Genomic DNA, 15,749 nt, shown 5'->3' with positions numbered 1-15,749 from the left:
CCTGAGGCTCGTGCAAGAAGGGAACAGGATTAGCTCTTTGTTCCCTTGGAAGGGAAACACACAGCTCTGCCACACGAGCTCTGCATTGCAGGGCATGAACACAGAAAAGCTCACATGAAGATGACCCCTCTCTCCTGCTGCAAGCGAGTAGATCTTGTCTTTGGGACAACTCTATCTCCCTGCTAATGCTGAAAGAGCTTTCCCCAGAATAGTGCTCAATATCCCTGTGGCAAGAATGCGATGGGGGGCTAAGGGGAGTGGAGACAAACAGATGCAGTCATGAATCGTGTCCTCTGTTCCACTTCTCACATGACAAGCTTAAAAACGCTTTTCTTAAAAAAATCAAAGGTCTTGCCATGTGATAAAAGCCAAGACAAATTAGATTTGACGAGACCTTCCTGTAAAGGTCAAAACTTCATTTATGAGCCACTGGCTGAGGAAGCAAAGCGATGCTCCTCCAGAAGCAGGACCAGGACACAGTTCCTGCTGTGACTCAGACCTGAGGCAATGAGGGAGCGCAGGGTCCATAGAAAGAATTTCCAGTGGATTGCCATTTCAAATGAGAATTTTTCTTCTAAATACAACGAGCATTTTGCAGCTCCAAACTCCAACTCGGAGAAAAAGCTCAAAGTGGGGTCCTCCAAAAGTGCCAGCATTTGTTTCCCTGTGGAGAAAGAGGGCCAACCCTGCAAACAGGACCTCCTTCCTACCAGAAGTTCTCACAGCAACAGTCACACAGCAACAGCAAGTCTGGGAGGCAGTGATCACCAGCCCAGCAGGACCAGCTGATTTCCCAGTGCAACAGGAAGCACTTCCAGCCCTCACAGCCCTTGCAAGTCCGCACACAAATCCACCTCTTCAGTGAAACAAACTGAGCCAACTGTTACTGCCATGGCCAAGATGAAAGCCTCAATTTAAGGTGTTGTCTCTGGAAGAAATACAATGGACATGCATTTTAATTTACAAATCTCTGCACACAGAGCTCTGTTAGAATCCGTGGCTTGTAAAATTTTGGTTACAGCACTGGCCACATGGGATGTTAGTGAAGTCTAATTTTCTTGCAGACTATCTAATGCTGTAGTTGCATACTAAGGCTGCCTGCACTTCCCTCCTTATAAACCCCTTCTGGAATTTGTCCTTCTACCAGGGCCCAGACTGACAGCTCATGTGCTGAATACATAATCCTGTCTGGGAATGACAAAGTTTAAATCCTTCATGAGGGAGTAAATCTGGGACACTCTTATAAATTCTGTTTGTTTTTATGTACATCTAAGCTACACAAGGAAAGGAAGAAAAAGAAGGTTGCTTCTGTTCCAGAACCAAAGCTCTCCTAACAACCACCTCAACAGACAGGTTCAGCTGTTTTCCATGTTTCAGCCATAGAAAAATGTAAATACCCACTTTATACCATAGGATTTGACCTTCCCCACAGGCATTAATATGCCTCAAGCCTTGCAAGGGATCGAAGGTCAGCAAGTGACCATGATACAGTCTTTGTCAAACCCTTTCCCAGTATACAGGCTGTTCCAAGCATGGAGGTTACTCTTCTCTTGCAAGGAGGAGGACTCTTCACATTGTTCTCCCACCATCACTAACACAGCACATTTTTATCCAAGGACAAGCAACACGAATTCCTCCCTGCTCTTCACTGTCTTGCTCCCTCTGTACTTCACACAGAGCAACAATTACAAGAAAATCAATTTCCATGAACTTTCTGGTTTGTTGGTTTCAACACAAATCTCTCCTCCTCTGTTTTGTTTCTGGTTTTTTTCTAGTTAAGAGTCCACCTGACAGGATGCTGGAAATCCTGAAAGGAAACAAAAGAGTGTGACTGTGGGAAGAGATGCACAAGCACAAACACAAAGCAGGATGCTCCTAGTTCAAAACTGCCAGTTCTTCCCATTGCAACAAGAAGGTGATCATCATCCAGATGTAAACCAGGGAAGAAAGTCTAGCCATCTTCTGATGAAAAGCATTCAAAAACCATACAGTAGGCAGCCAAAAAAAAAGTAAAATAATCACAGATTTGAACAGTAAAATTGCAAGATAAAAGCAGGTCAACACTTGTGCAACATGGTGAAAGGCTCATGGCAAGCCCAGCACTAGAAAGCAGGGGTGCTTTCTAGTAAAGCTTCTGGCAGACACTGCAACCCCACAGGGAAGCCAGGAACCAGATTGTGTCTGTCTGCTCTGGAAAAGTGCCTTTCCAAAAGCTGAGGAGAAGATGGCCCATTTCTTCTTTCCAGTCTGGCCCCTCACCCTGTCCTTCCTCCAAGGCAAACAGAGCCAGACCCACATCACTCAAGAGCAGACATAGACTCAGACATCTCCCTTATGCCTGCTCACGTCTGACCAAGGCAGCCTTCATGGTGTTCAACCCTGAAACAGGTTTGATGTTTCCAGCCTCCAGCAAACCCACTGGAAACATCCATGCATCCACCAGTGACACTCCACTTGTGACACAGCTGCAAGAGTGATAAGCCCACACCACCAATGCTGCTCATACATGGGTGTCCAGGTCACAAAGGCAAATTTTATCTGATATCAAAAAGCCTAATTATTTTTAATCGGAGTAAAAGTGAGAATGTGTCTTCACAGCCAAGGCTAAAGATCATTACCATAGTTCTACTTTAATCATTCTGGACCGTGAAAGATTGTAGAACTTCTGGCTAAAATTTCAAGTCTTTAGCTACAGTAATTAGAAATGGTTATAATTCCCCTGACAGTGTAATTTAGTCTCAAGAATAGAATTTCATCTCAAAGCATTAGCAGCTCTGACACAAGAGCATCTCTGCTATGGTGAGAGCCCAGAGAAAAATGCTTCATTCTTTCACTTTCTTGCATGCATCAAGAAATGCAGCCTCAGCTATAAAGCCCTACCAGCTGCTTATTCTCCAAAATAACACTTTATTTTTAGCCTAAGCACTTACTCAGGATCTGTGAGTATTGCGATTAAGCTCTCATGCCCATTGAAAGCTCTGTCAAATCTGCAGCAGATGACAAATAACACTGCAGGCTCCAGTGCAGGGGATGGTCCATACAACACTCTGTACAATCATCACCTTCTGTTCAGGAGCACTAGCTTTAAAACTGGATTTTGTGTAGATGGAGGGAAAAACTCTTGCAGCAAAGCACAGCTGCAAAAACTGTTTCCAGTGACTGGGGATTTGCTGTCAGAATGTCTCATGATCTGATTTGATAGCACTGCCCAGGAAGGTCATGGAGTCTCCCTCTCTGGAGGCATTCCAAACCAACCTGGATAAGTTCCTGTGTCACCTGCACCAAGTGACCCTGCAGGAGGGTTGGACCAGATGATCTCCAGAGCTCCCTTCCAACCCTAACAATTCTGTGATTGGCACCGTACAACCAACTGGGGTTTTGGAACTAGATGATCTTTCCAGTTCCTTCCAACCCAAACTGTTCTATGGTTAACTTCATGCTCCACGACCACCATCATCCCCATGTTTCCATGCTCCAAACCATCATTGTCTCCATGCTAGCGTGGAGGGTGTGACAGCACCTGAGCTATCACAGGTCACTGCTTCCACAGAGCTCCTACATGACACCAGCCTCGGCACGTGCTGCTCCATCACCGAACCCATGCACGTGCTGTGCTGGCAGAGAAGCAACCTGATTAGAAACAAAGAGTTTTCCAGCAAGCCAGTGCACTGAATTAACTGAGAGTGGGGCTGACAAGAGCAGAGGCTGCTCGGGGGAAGGCTGGAGCACAGGGCCAGGTGTAGGGTGTCAGATCAGGGTGAAGGAGTGGCCAGGAGCTGCCAGACCCACACTTTTGAGCCCTGGCATGCCCCGGTCTTCAAGGAAAGGCAGCTACCTCACTCTGTACCATGCAATTCCAAACCTGAACCTGGGTCAATGCTACAACACAAACCAGGGTTTTGGGAAACAGAGAGCACTCAAATCTCACTCTTTACAGAATCCTCTCTTCTCTTTGCAGCTCAGCACACACCACTCCTGCGTCTGCCTGGCCAGGACTACCTATACTCTGCCGCTGTGCACTCGCTCGTGCTGCAGGAGAATTTTAAGTTGTTGCTAGGCTGCACAAAGCAGTCTCTTATTTTTATCGCATGCCTGTTTATTCTTGCAAAAAAAGATACAGCAAACAGCAATCCAAGGCATCCTCAAAATGCTTGTTACACTCTGCTTGGCTCCATTTTCTCACCAGGCAGACCAAAGCTTCTTGGCCATCACCATACACACCTTTCCACCCAGACAGACCTTTCCTTGCTCCTCCAGAGTACCATGTGAAAGCATGAGCAGAGAACCAAAACTCACATTGCAAACAATTTTTCAGTTATTCAAAATAAAGTTCAAGTAATATTAAAAAGGTTATTCAGAGTAATTTCAAACCTATTTCCTAATGGCTTAGTACAGCCGAGCAGCTGATTCGCAGCAGTCAGCATGCTAAACCATTCCCACTTCAGCAGGAAACATCCCCCTGCAACTTAGCACTTATTTCTGCACCCCTGGCATTTACCAGTACATCATTTTACAGCTGCCATTCCCCTCCTCGGCATGCCATGTTAACACTTCCATTGACAGGGAATTCCGCCGGGTCAGCGCAGACATGAGACAGGGCAGGATCAGCTGTGGTGCCTGGTGGGGCCGGGAGTGAAGCAGATTGCTGCTCCCGAAGTGGGTGGCACAGCAGGAGCAAACCACCATGGCCAGGCCCTGTCCCACCAGGACAGCCAAGTGTCACCCATAGTTCAGTATCCTCCCAGGAGAGCCGCCTGCTTTTTGCTCCTTGCCCTGCTGTGCCACATCCAGAGCTGGAGTAACTCCACACTCCTGTTACAAAATTACATGTCCCATCATGACAGCAACATACAGGCTATTTAACCCAAAAGAAGGGCCCTTATTACTTGCTAGGCTCAGCATTTGTCCCTTCTTGACACTGAGTGAACCTCCTGCTCCTAAAGAAACTTTTCAAATGGAATCTTTTACAGCTTTACATAAAGCTCTGAAAGGCCTGTCTTCTGGAGTGACCATGTGGCTCTATTCTGACCTCATGTTTTTCTGCCACTCACACATTACTTAAGCATCAGCACACAGCTGGAGACAAAAGACCAACCTCATGCTGACAGGCACCTTTCCATTCAATGGTAAGCCCTGGCACTCGTCCTGACAGCCCTGCTGCAGCAGTATTCACCTGGCATTAGGTATTAGCACGTCTCTTGCTCTGTCAGGAGCTGGAGGCAATTACCCTCCATGCTGTCACCAGCCAGCATAGCACTGGGGACATGTTTTCACCTGTCTAGGCAGCAGCACCACCAGTCCCCAAGTTCATGACTTTGTTGGGCACCGCCATGCTGGTGTCACCGTCCAAAGTCTCTGCCATGTGTGTGCAGAACTGGGGCTCAGCCACACACGAGGCCACTGTTTCAAGAAGCAGCTTGCTCTGCTTGCAGTTCACAAGCTGCCCCTGTTCAGCAGCTCAGCCCAATCCTTCCCTCTCACTGCTTCACAGCCTCAGCATCTATCCCCAGAATGGCACTCGACTTGAAATGACTCCTAATAATCAACAACAGAACTAAAAGGGAACTACAGAAGGAACATCAGCTGAAGTTGGGCGTTTCTAATTGACTCAAATTAACTTCACATCATCTGCACCTTCTGGTGCTCTGGCTAAGCCCTAAGTTGTTTCTTAAGGGAATTTTTAAGAAAGATTTGTTGGTGGTGCTTTTTCCCCACCTACAACTAACCCTCTTTTAACAGCAACACTGAGCCCCAAGGATTTCAGTACGAAATTCTGCAAAAAGACATCAGCCAAGAATAAGCCTTAAATAATAACCAGGAATTATTTTTTCCTCTAGAGAAGCCAAGGCATCAATTTCCCATATCTATGAAAGCTGAGCAAAAAAACCCCCTGAAACTCAAGAGGAGCTCAGAAGAAAGGTAATGCTCCTACGAGTGCACAGCAACAGCAGCCCAAGCCTCCCTTGTGAGCATCCCATCAGCAAGGGGCTTTCAGGAGATGTGCTGTGAGGGGCTGTGACTGTTCTGCAACCTACTGCTCACCTGACTGCACTGCCAAAGGAGCCCAAACTTACCTTTACAATGGTGACTCCTGTTGGCCACTCTCTCTCCCTTCTAAGCACACTAACACTAATCATTAGCGGTGTTTTTTCCCTGCCGTGGTTGAGGCAGCGTTAATTGCCTCCCAAATCGCTGTCACTAATTAGTCTCAGTGCCTTTACTAAACCAAAACTGGGTGGCATATTGTTCGCACTCATCCTGGACATTGAGCAAACAGTTTCTAGCACACTTGTAGTGAGCAGATGCCTTCTGCCATGAATAAACACAGGTTTTGACTTCACATCAGCTCTTCAGAGCTGGCAGAACGCAACAGCAGAAAGTCAGTCACAGACACAGAGCATTACGGCAACTGCAGAGCAGCAAATGAGATCCTGCTGCCTCACACATCATCAGGTAAGTTCAGGTGCTAGAAATTTAATGGCCAAAATGTTTTAATGGCCAAAACACAGATGAGCAGATGCAGGGACGACTCTGGTTTCCTGCTACAGGGTCTAAGAGCATTTGGAAAAGTTACAGCTGAACTTGAGGAGAATGCTCACAAAGTCACCAGCAATGCTGCTTTAATATCAGTGCATTACTAAGAGCCTGGCAGGAGCCAGTCTGACAGTCTGCAAGCTGTGTTAAGGCTGTAGCAAAATATAATGTGAGAAATGAATGTAAAGTCAATGAAGAGATGCTTTTCCTGTAAGATTTTGAAACGTGTGCTGGTGAGGTACCTGTGAAAAAATCTGGTATGAGTGAGCAACCCAGGAGAAGGCTCCTGCACCCACAGCAGTGAGAAGACGTCATGCCACAAGCAAATGAAGCAGGGGACTGCAGATAGGAAACTCATGAGCAGCAGCCTGGAGCTCTGCCACCGTGGGGCTTTAAAATCTAGCAGTTCATAAGGTCTTTGCTGTGTAACTAAATAGCTCCTGTAAATAGCTTAAGGGCTTATTGATACACAAGATGTCCCTCCCGTCAGGCCATCCTGCCAGGCTGCGCAAGAGTCCCGGCCTTAAGGACAGACGGACGAAGTGGCCGACAGAGAGACCTGGCACTGCCCTAACAAACATATACACGCTCCCCAGATAATGCTCGTCTCACTGGAGTGCTCTGCAAAGCCCACACCCACACTTACTTACAGCCTGAGTTACTGCTAATCAGAAATTCAATGGCATCTGAAGGAGCAGCAGCAGCAGCACACTGAAATAAAGGGGTTTGTCACCACATTCAGACAGACTTCAAAAGGCCCATTTGTAAAACTCACGTGCGTTTCTGTGCAGTTAACCCACTCACTGATGCAAAGAGTCTTCAGCATCCAGTTCCCACAGCTATCCCCTGAGGCCCGAATATATAAATCCCCCATGAATTAGCTTTATATGAAAGGCCTATTTTAACTTCAGAAGCCTCCACTAAACAGCCCCCTCCACTGTACAAGCTGTAAGCAACCTCTTTTTCCTGTGACACCTTCATGGGCACAGGGCTCACACCTGGCAGCCAAAAGGTGCTCTCCCTCCTCTGACCCCAGTTAGAGCTTCAGCAGGTGCTTGGACCTCCTGTAATTCCCAGTATCACTGACTTGGCTGTAAGTGCTGCCATGGCAGGCAGCTGCCATGGTCTCTCCCGGCTCCCAGGACGGCGTGGGTGTGCCATGGGTGTCACAGTGGAAGGATGATCACCCCCCTCACTGCCCTGTCGGTGCGGGGGTGCCACGCACACAGAGCCCCCGGGGCTGAACAGCCAGCACAGAGACGGCCACGGCAGCACTGCTGAGTTACACCAACTGGGGCTGCTGGCCAAGAGAGTCCAGGGCACCTGTAGCCGTGGATGCTCCGGGGAGGAGGATCCCCCTCATCATCTCCTAGGGCATCACCCAAGCATTCTCCTGCCTTCCTCTCCCAGTTCTGCAATAATGAACAGCCCACCAGCCCTTCACCCCTGCGCTTCTGACCCGGACCAAGCACCCAGGGGACTCACACCCAGCCCCTCTCCTTGGGATGGTCCCGCTGAGCTCTCACTTCGTCCCTGACCCGGGGGGCTGGTGTTCCCCAAACCCGACACTCACGGGAGATATCTCCCGCCTCCTTGCAGCCTCCCGACTCCCACGCCACACGGTGTCCCACAAGGTTCCCGCCTGCCGAAACCACAGGAACCGCACTCCCGCTTCCCGAGCCGGGCCAGCGGCTCCCGAAGGGAACACGGGACGGACCGTGAGCGGCACAGCCGGGCTGTCCCAGCGCACCGGGCTGCTGCTCCGGCACAAACCCAGCCTGGTGCCGGCAGGAACGCCCCGCTGCCGGCGAGGGCAGCGCTGCCCAGACCCGGCACCCCCGGCCCCGCCGCCCCCGCCGGCCCGGCCCACCTGCAGCCGCTGGAGGTACGAGGCCGGCGCGTAGCCCGTCTCGCCGGAGCCGGCGCGGGTGACGAGCCACCAGTGCTGGTTGCTGCGCTCCAGCAGCAGGAAGGTCTCCCCGGCGGTGAAGGGCAGCGAGTTGGGCTCGGCGGAGCGGAAGCTGTACAGGGCCCGGTACATGGTGCCGGTGGCGGCCGCGGCCCCGCCGCCCCTCCGCCCGTCGGACCGGACCGGCCCCGCCCCCGCGCCCCGCCCCTCACGTCGCAGACAAGCCCCGCCCCCGACAAGCCCCGCCCAGCGGAACCCCGCCCCCTGCAGCTCCGTACCGCCCCCTGGCGGCGCCGCTCCCGCCGTCGCCTGTCCCAGCCCCGCCCCCGAAACCGCGTGCCGGCAGGGGGCGCCAACGGCCCGCGCAGCGCCGGGGGATTGGCGGGACAGACCGGGAGTGACCCCGGGAGTGACCCCGGGAGTGACCCGGGACCGACCCCTGCAGCGACCTCGGCACCGACTGGGGACTGACCCAGGGACCGACCCAAGGACCGACCCAAGGACCGACCCCCGGGACTGACCCTCGGGACTGACACCCGGGGACGGGCTGCCGGAGGCTCCATTAGGCACTGCCGCTTCCCCGGCGCCGGCCCGTTTGCGTCCTGGTGTCCCTCCTCCATCACGCTGGGTCCCGGGTCACCGCTGGGTCCCGGAGTCGCTGCTCCCGCCTCCCGCCCATCGCCCACCCGCCCCCAGCCCCCCTGACCCCGCCGTGCCCCGGTGGCCGCAGGACCATCGCTTCGCCTCCAAACCCCCTGTCCCCGCCACGCCCCGGCGGTGCCCCCCAGCAGCCCCTCCTCTGAGAGTCCCGCACGGCACTAACCAGCACCATTACATCCCCAAATTCCCCCCTGGGCACCACGGGGGCTTCACCTGGCAAGCCACCCGGGGCCAGTCCCTTCCCCCAGAACAGGAACAGGGCACGGCCAGGGCAGGCTCTGGCCCCATGCTGTGCCTGCAGCGGACACGGTGGCCTGGCACAGGGCCGTGGGACAGGGCATGCCGGGCCAGGAGCACTGAGAAGACTCAGATGTCCCCAGCCCCGTCCATCTCTTCTTTGATGCAGTATTCCAGGAGAACAACTGTTTGGGCCACTATCCCAAGCAGCCCAAGACCCCTGCAAGCCCCCCTCCCCAGACATCAGGAGCTTCCCTTGGGCTTCACTGTCCCTGCAGGGTGTCTGAGTCCTTCCTGCTGCTCTGGGGAGGTGAGTGGCAGCCCTGCAGCACACCACACACCCCCCTTACCACCCTCGCCCCCTTCTTCCCAAGCTAGGCCTTTCTCCATGCTGTCCCAGGAACAAGAGGAATTTTCCACCTGGCAAAGCCAGCACGGAGAGCCCAGCATGGGGCTGTCAGCACCAAGGCAGGTGGGGGCTGGTTACAGCATCCTGGCAGGGCTGGTACACACGCTCCTGCAACCAAGGCCACCACAAAGACACCCCTCACCCATCCTGCTCACCCCCACCCATCCTGCTGGGATGCAAGGATGGAGGGATGCAGGGATGGAGGGATGCAAGGATGGAATGGTCCATAGACCCCTGCTCACAGTGAAAGGGGAGTTTAATTCATCCAGAAACCATCCACAAACAGATCCAGTCTGTGGTTATATAACAAAAGCTAGGCTTGCAGTGGCCACAGCCTCCTGCCTGCTTCCAGCATGGCCCTTCCAGCCCCCCGCTTTTCCCAGCTCTGCCGGTGAGGTAATCCTGGCTGAGCCTGGTTACCGTGATGGAGGGTGGAGTAGGAGTGAGCGGTTGCCTAGGCTCCCCCTCTGCGGCGGTGCCGGGAATCACTGCTGGGAGCTGAAGCTGGGCACATTTGGACTGGAAAGGCGATGAGGGGCTGCTTTGATTGGGAACTGTGACATGCAACTGGGGCTGAATCCTTCAGGAGGCTTTCGGGGTCTGAGCTCCCTACCTGGTCGCAGTCCCTTCCAGATGCCTGGCAGGACATGGAGTGATGGTGGGCAAGGGGTGGGCAAGGGGTGGGCAGCCGTGGAGCAGCACTGTGGGAAGGAAAACCTTCCTGCTTGTGGGTCATTACTCTTGGTATTACCCATATCCCACAAGGCCATGATTCCCCACCTGCCCGTTCTGTGCCCGGTTTGGCTGCAGTATTTACCCTGCCTCAGAGTCCACTCGTAGCTGTGTCCCCACTCCAGGTGGGGCCACTCCCTGGCACATGCTCAGCTGCTGTTTTTGCTGGAATAACGGCACTTTGTTTCCTCGAAGTCAGCAGCACAGGCTGTGCTGGCAGGCAGAGGCAGCTGAGGGGGATGCAGGCACCCACCTCCCACGCACACGGCAGCAGCACCCCGGCCTCTCCCTCTGCTCTGCACAGCATCCCAGCTCTGCCAGACAGTGGCCAGGAAGGAGCCTGGATTTCCTCTGCAAGGGCTCCTGCAAACCCTTCTGCAGCTGGGTAGAATGCAGAGCCCAACACAGATTCCTGCTGCTCAGGAATCGGCTTTGAATTGTAAGTGCTGGGTGATTTGTATTGGACAGGGAGGGGCAACAAGCAAGGATCCCGCTGCATCACTTGCAGGTGACTTTTAAAGATGAACTTGAGACCTCAGGTAATAAACTTGCATCCCTTGCCCTCAGAGCCGTGGGGACCAGGATCACTGTAAGCTGCGAAGGGCTCTGTGTGTGCACGGCAGCCCCCACACTCCTGTTTTCCTCAAGGGCTGTGGAGGGGAAGAGTTGCACAACAGCTCTCATATGATTGGAACACAAACTTGCCAGCTCCACGTACACTTATATAATTCTGCACTGCCTGCTTGCCAAAACGTTGAAAAACAGCAGCAGGATCAATCGCTCTACTTTTAGGTATACAAATATTATTGTACTCCCACCAGCCCTCTCTGGGTGCAAAGTAATAGGGCATGTGAGGTGCTGTGAGGACCCTGAACCCACAGCTCCTGGCACAACACCGTCAGCATGTCCTGCAGGGATTGGCGCTGTCCATGAGCAGGATGGCCAGGCATTGGGATATCTCTTGGGCATGTCTCTATCTCCCAATATCCTGACAGTCCTCCCTTCCCGGAAAATCTCATCAAAAGGCTGTCGAGAAGACCCCCCGATGCACACACCAACATCAATTGCAGAACGTCTCACTCCTCCAACTACATCTGCTCCCTTATGGGAGAAGCCCCCAAACCAGTGCTGCCTGCCACCAGCAGGGAAGGGTGCTCCGCCAGGCAGGAGCAAACCCTGCTGCTGCCTCTTGCAAGGAACACAGTGATCCATGCTAAATTCAAAAACACCAGAGAGGGGCTGCTCTTTTGGCAGCTGCTTCCCCGTGGAGCACAACACGTGGAGGAGCCGAAGCCGTCGGGGTGGTGGGTGGCTCTGGGACCCGCTCCGCTCCGCCGCCCGCAGCGCCGGGGTGTCCGCAGGGCTGCTTGCGCAACCCGCCCTCCACAAAGCCGGGACTGGCTGGGGCCCAGGCCCCTCCTGCGGCCGCAGGAAGGAGCAGCCAGCGCCTGCCAACAGCTGTGCTTCCTGGAAATGAAGAAGACAGAAGGTCGGGAGAGTTGAGGGGTAGCGGAGGGGGGCCTGGGGGATGCTGCGGGAAGGATTGAGGCACTGCAGGTTGCAAGGCGAGCCGCACACAGCCCAGCCTGCTCTGCAGCTCTGCTTTGGGAAAACAAGCTCTTTGCTTTCACACAGCAGCACCCTGTTCTTCGTTAAGCTCTGCTCGTGTCCTGACCTGATGAGCCACTTGCCAGCCCACGCACTCTGCCTGCTGGCATGGCCCCTTCCCAGCTCTCCTCCCCCGGGGCAGCTCTGCAGGCTGTGGTAACAGCCTGGTCAAGGGAATGCTGCTTTTACTGCCATCAGCCTGGTAGCCAGGCTCCCTACCACACCTTGCCTGTGGTTAAAAACCTGGGTGTGGGCAGAAGGCATTTGCAGGATGAGGGAAGAGAAGGGGGTCGGGGGTAAGGTGCTTGGCAATGAGAGCACAGGGTGCCCCACGATATGCAGCACCGTGTCTGGGCTCCCCACGCTGTCCTTCCAGCTGCAGGGCTGCCAGGGTGAAGGAGACACTCCTGGGTTCACGTCTCCAACCAAGCCAGTGCTGCCTTGCCCAACCCCACCCTTCTCATGTCCTTCTGCTGTTTAATGTGTTGGCCTGGGAAGAGCTACAAAGTGAGGGGTTGTCTGGGGAGCAGCAGCAGATCCTGGTCCTGTAGGCTGGAGGAGCTCCTCTGCTGGAGGAGCTCCTCCCTTTCACAGAGAAACTGAAAAGATTCCACAGGGTCAACAAGGCCTGTCCCAGCTTGGCGGTGGAGACATTGCTGTGGTGCAAACCCAAGAAAAAGAAGAGGACAGAACCCATCACCCCATCTGGAGCTGGCAGCCTGGCATGGCAGGCACCAGCCTCCATCGTGTGAGGCTGCTGCCAACGTCACCCTTTGCTGCCCACACAGTTTGTGGGGCAGAGGGGATGGGGACTGTGTCCCTGTTTTCATCTCTTGCCTGAGGGGGAGCCCTGGGCGGGCGGGTGGGTGCAGCAGGCCCTGGTGGGCAGGTGAGGAGTGCTGGGACAGGGATCCCCACTGAAGGAACAGGGTGCTCGGTATGGTGTGGGCTGTCTCCAGGCACCCCCACCAGAGTCTCCTCTGCTCTCATCCAGGTGGTGAGTTTCAGGCTTCGAGCAAAGGCCAGCGAGAGGCAGCTGGGAGAGGCCCCTTAGCAAGCTCTCATTTCCATACAATTGAGGGAAGGTGGCTTTGCCCCGGCACTCCCAGCCAGGGCCATAAGACATTCATTGTCCCCTCTGCCCTGCTCTGCGTGACTCCAAGGCTGGGGCACCACTGCAGCTGGCCACATGGCAGCACAAGACCCATGCCAAGGATAGATTCCTGCATGGGATGGACAGACAGCAGCCCTCAGTCCTGCTACGGCATCACCATAGAAGAAGATTAAAACTAGTTTAATTAGTGTCCAGTTGCACAAATTGAGCCCATCACCATTAGACACAGGGAAGGTACAGCTGGTGGGACACACACAGCACCCGCTGTCCCTGGGGCAGTGAGTGGCACAGGGTCCCTCTGCCCTTGCACACTGAGAGCCACTGTGTCCCCACAGGCTCAGGGTAGCAGAACGTGCCCTGTGCCTCGCTGGGGTTGAGGCACTTTGCAGCCCAGGGGCCATGGGGTGAACCACTCTCCCTTGGGCAGGGATCACAATGACATCAGGCTGCTGCCCTTTGGGGATGTTACTGCCCAGCCACAAGGAAATATTTTGTTCTTGCTCCATAAAAGACATCTGTGTGTCCCTCCTCATTGGCAGGGACCCAGCTTGGGGGAAGAAGTCCAGCAGCTATGCAAGAGGCAACAGCACAGGATTGGGGACAGCACAGGGACAAAGATGCCCTCTCCTCCAGGTTCAGAGTCTCTCCCCTGACTCTCCTTGCTTCTGCCCTGCCCAAGGCCAGGGAGGCCACCTACCAAACCATCCTGGCAGGTCCATAGACCCCCACTCAGCCCCCACCTCAGTCTCCAGTGCCTTGCCATCAAAGCAGAGCTCAATTCACTGGAGAAACCGGTGCCAGCTGCAGGAATGCATTTCATCTCTGGCCAGCTGATGCGTGGCAATTCCCGGCAGCCACCCCAGTTTTGGGCTAGAAGTGACCTATTTAAATAAGGCAAGCTCTCCACAAGCCTGGAGCTGGTGCAGCATCTCACAGGGGCAGCTGTGGGGAAGAAGGAGCGGGTGCCCGGGGCCAGGGCCCAGCCAGGCTGGATCATTTGCTGTCTCTCACCAGCCCCTGCAAAGCCCCCGGTGCAGGGTTAGGCCTAGCATGTTGCAGCCAACCCTGGGTGATGGTCTTGCTAGGGCTGGGCTGGCAGGAAAAGGTGGGTCCTCTCGGAGCATCAGGAAGCGGACAGGGAGGAGACCAGACACAGGGGAGCCTTGAGGAACAGAGACGTGCACTCAGCATTGTCCTCCATGGAGCAGAGGCTGCAGCAACCCCAGAGCGCGGTGTCCCTGCCAGGGCACAGGCTGTCCCAGCTCCTGTCCCCCCACCCGGCTGCAGGGCTGCTCTGAGGAGGTGCCTCTGGCTCAGGGTTCCCCAGGACAACTCAGGGAGCCAGCCCAGCTGCCCTTCCCAGTGCTCCTGCTGGCACAGCCAGCACCAGTGGGAAGCTGACTGCCCAAGGACCAGAGCTGCGGGGAGCCGTGTTCAGAGCACACAGAGCAAGGGCAGGATCCATCCCTGGAAGGTAAACGCTTTCTGCAGAGGCAGAAGCACCAGTTCCCATGGCATAGATCTCCAGTCTGCTGGAGGTTTTCTCTCACAAGGGCATGTAGACCAGGCTGCTTCATCACCACCCTGCTGCCAGCCCTGGCCCGGAGGGTCATCTCCAGAGCTTCTGCCTCCAAGGTCAGCCTGGTGTCACAGCAACAGAAGAAAAACAGGGAAAAAAAAGCCCTTGCGTCTCTTCCCCAGCCCAAATGCTGCTCTCCCGTGTTATTCCATCACTCTGTCCTTCACCATGGTCCGACAGCAGGGTGAGCACACACCCCCTCCCCAGCCCCACACCCTGTTCATCCCAGTCCTGTCCTCTGAGAAGCCCAGGCACAGGGCCGAGGGGCAGCACGGCCATTTGCAGGGACCGTGGGAACCCTGTTCCCACCCCAGCACGTCCCAGGCTGGCAGTTACACAACTGCCTTTCCACAAACACAAGGAATTGCTCAGAGGGATTTGTGCAGAACAGCATAGAAGGAAAACAAACCTGCTCTTGAACTTTGCAAGATAGTATGTCATTCAGAGGGACTTGCATCTGGGTAACCCACTCTTCAACCTTTGAGGACACGGTGCAAGCAAGGGATTTTTCCTCCTGACATTTTGCTCTTATATCCTTTAAAGCAACTAATGAAAAAAGTCTCCTCTGTCACCACTCCCCCACTCCCACTGCTGCGGCCCAGGAAGCTCCCAGCCACCTTGCTGTTGCTTTGCAGCACTGGCACAGCCTCTCTTAATCCTCAGACAATATTGGCAAAAGGATTTTAGCAGCACAGGCCAGAGCCCGCAGGGGCAGGTCCCCCCACCTTCCTACAGCAGTACCAGTTCCACCTGGGGTTATTATTATATATGGACCCCCAAGTGCTCCAGGTCCGGCTGCTGACACCACACTGCTCTGTGACCAGGTCTAGACCAAGCTCACCGTGCTGGCAGCGTTTCTGCAAGGGCAACTCCCTGCCTGTACCCTGGGCCCTGTCTGCAGGCAGCAAAACAAAGAAGACTTGTTCTGGAGGCAGCTTGCATCAGAGCAAATGCGATTGTTCTCATC

General features: G+C 54.4%; 1 protein-coding gene across 1 annotated transcript in view; it reads right to left on the bottom strand.

Annotated features, from left to right (window-relative positions):
- NCKIPSD (NCK interacting protein with SH3 domain) overlaps positions 1-8,618 on the bottom strand; it is a 52,818-nt gene extending 44,200 nt beyond the window's left edge. The window contains exon 1 of the mRNA XM_027728963.2: positions 8,405-8,618. Coding sequence (XP_027584764.1) covers positions 8,405-8,575 — 171 coding nt within the window. The 5' untranslated portion in view covers positions 8,576-8,618. The remainder of the gene's footprint in view (positions 1-8,404) is intronic.
- Positions 8,619-15,749: the final 7,131 nt, after the last annotated feature.

Source organism: Pipra filicauda, unplaced genomic scaffold, assembly GCF_003945595.2.
Source record: "Pipra filicauda isolate LSUMZ 115617 unplaced genomic scaffold, ASM394559v2 scaffold165_size2600900_pilon, whole genome shotgun sequence".
NCBI classification, from domain to species: Eukaryota; Metazoa; Chordata; class Aves; order Passeriformes; family Pipridae; genus Pipra; species Pipra filicauda.
Note: the sequence above shows the minus strand (reverse complement) of the source record. Positions and strands in the feature narration are given on the sequence as shown.